At 42.9% G+C, this 2331-nt stretch overlaps 1 protein-coding gene across 1 annotated transcript in view; it reads left to right on the forward strand.

Annotated features, from left to right (window-relative positions):
* Positions 1–2331, forward strand: part of LOC107671824 (vacuolar protein sorting-associated protein 13B-like) — a gene marked incomplete at its 5' end in the record, with an annotated part of 115965 nt that overhangs the window by 17338 nt on the left and 96296 nt on the right. Inside the window, one exon of the mRNA XM_016464809.1 lies at positions 478–654. Coding sequence (XP_016320295.1) covers positions 478–654 — 177 coding nt within the window. The remainder of the gene's footprint in view (positions 1–477; positions 655–2331) is intronic.

Raw genomic sequence — 2331 nt, forward strand, 5'->3', positions numbered from 1 at the left:
CTAACCAATCACAACACTCATTGGCCCAGCTAACCAATCACAACTCACACTGGCCCAGCTAACCGATCACGACATACACTGGCCCAGCTAACCGATCACGACACACACCGACCCAGCTAACCAATCACAACACACACCGGCCCAGCTAACCAATCACAACACACACCGACCCAGCTAACCAATCACAGCACACACCGGCCCAGCTATCCAGTCACAGCACACACTGGCCCAGACTTTGTAATAGAGCATAATAGGACCCCTTTAAATGTGGTTAAACTCAGTGGTTAAAATAGAAAATCTTGCATTTATATTCAGCGTATCTGAGAAAATCAATGATCTCGTCAAGCTGAATAATAAGTTTGTGATTCAGTCAGAAAATCATGTGACCTTTAACCTTGTAACAGATCTGAATGTTTGTTGTGATTCAAAAGGGAAATAATGCAGGTTATTAATGTTTCACTGCATGTGTGTGTGCAGGTCTGTGCGAGGGGCAGAAGGATCACCTGGTTCCTCTGGTTCAGGGTCCGTCTGACACCACAGATCTTCACATGAGCCGCTGGTTGAGTGGGAGCCGTAAGCCGGCGTCTCTCCTGTCTCCTGATCTCCTGCAGATCTCACTGCAGCTCCCACAGCAGGAGCACGCTCACAACCCCGGTGAGACGACACTACACTCTGGTCAAACCCTGCTGAGTCGTCTACAAAGGGAACATTTTCAGTCACTCGTGATTTTGTCTGTGTGTGTGTCAGTGTCTTGAATCTTTAAACCCCTGATGAAACATGCCTGCATGTCTTTTAACCGCCAGTGAGCAGCTGGAGGAAAACCTCAATAGGATGTTTAGGTAGAGAAGACAGACTCATCTGGAGGAGCTCGTCGTCCTCTGGCATTGAGTCAGCATAATTCTGCTGTATGGAGCAACTCAGTCCTTCGAGGCTTAATGAAGACAGTCATTCATATCCATTCACAGTGACTGTAGGGCAGCTGTAGAGTTCAGAGGACTCATATTTGATTCATAAATGCTAAGATCGGATTTCAGGTGATGTGTGAACAAAACTTCACTAAACATCATTTTTTTCTCCTGCCATCCAATAATCACAATAAGTGATTCAAACATTAACATATTACTGTAGCCTCATGTGAACCGACCATCTCTTCCTCTTTACTACAAGTTACAGCAGCAAATAAACACCAGAAGAAACATAACCACTCGAGGCTGGAATATACTACACGATTTCCCCCTATTTACCGTCTGCAGAAGATTTGAGTCGACAGATTTCATAGAAATTTTTTTTAGCTTCAGACTTCAGAGTTCATCTGTGTTGAGATCCTGCCAGATTCCTAGTTTGAGAGATAGGTGAGTTAGTTGTGGCAGCATCACGTGTCCTCCACAGATGATCCCAGAATGCATCAGTCTTTGTGTGTCAAGTCAAGTCAAGTCACCTTTATTTATATAGCGCTTTTAACAATACAGATTGTGTCAAAGCAACTGAGCAGCATTAATTAGGAAAATAGTGTGTCAATAATGCAAAATGACAATAGTAAACACTAATTTTTCAGTTAAAGACAGTTCATCATTGAATTCAGTGATGTCAACATCCAGCTCAGTTTAAATAGTATCTTTGCAATCAAGTCAACGGTATCGCTGGAAATGAAGTGTCCCCAACTAAGCAAGCCAGAGGCGACAGCGGCAAGGAACCAAAACTCCATCGGTGACAGAATGGAGAAAAAACCTTGGGAGAAACCAGGCTCAGTCGGGGGGCCAGTTCTCCTCTGACCAGACGAACCAGCAGTACGGAAAAATCAATTTAAGACGTAATAAAACAGACGATGAACACTATTAACAGCAATTATTATATGATGCAATCAAACTTATAGCAAAATGTGGTAGTTCTGTATGTTGTTTCAGGGTTGGCATCATCTGAGGTCCTCTGAGGGGTTGGCATCATCTCTTCTCAGGTGTTCTGGATCCAGACTGAAGCTTGTGTAAATCCTAGTTACCACGGGATGTCAATCCCGTGGCAAAAAACAGAGAAACAAATAGAAACATAATTAGCGTAGCTGCTGTTCCAACCAAGCAAAATTGATTTGTTTAACCCAAACTAAAGAATAATAATGTGCATTTGATCAGATATAACTGCAGTAAAAGATTATGAGATGCATTATTTGAATGCTTGGCCAAAGAGATGTGTCTTTAATCATGATTTAAACAGGGAGAGTGTGTCTGAACCCCAAACGTTATCAGGAAGGCTATTCCAGAGTTTGGGAGACAAATGCGAAAAAGCTCTACCTCCTTTAATGGACTTTGCTATCCTAGGTACTACCAAAAGTCCAGA

The sequence above is a fragment of the Sinocyclocheilus anshuiensis genome, unplaced genomic scaffold (genome assembly GCF_001515605.1).
Source record: "Sinocyclocheilus anshuiensis isolate Anshui unplaced genomic scaffold, SAMN03320099.WGS_v1.1 scaffold3481, whole genome shotgun sequence".
NCBI lineage: Eukaryota > Metazoa > Chordata > Actinopteri > Cypriniformes > Cyprinidae > Sinocyclocheilus > Sinocyclocheilus anshuiensis.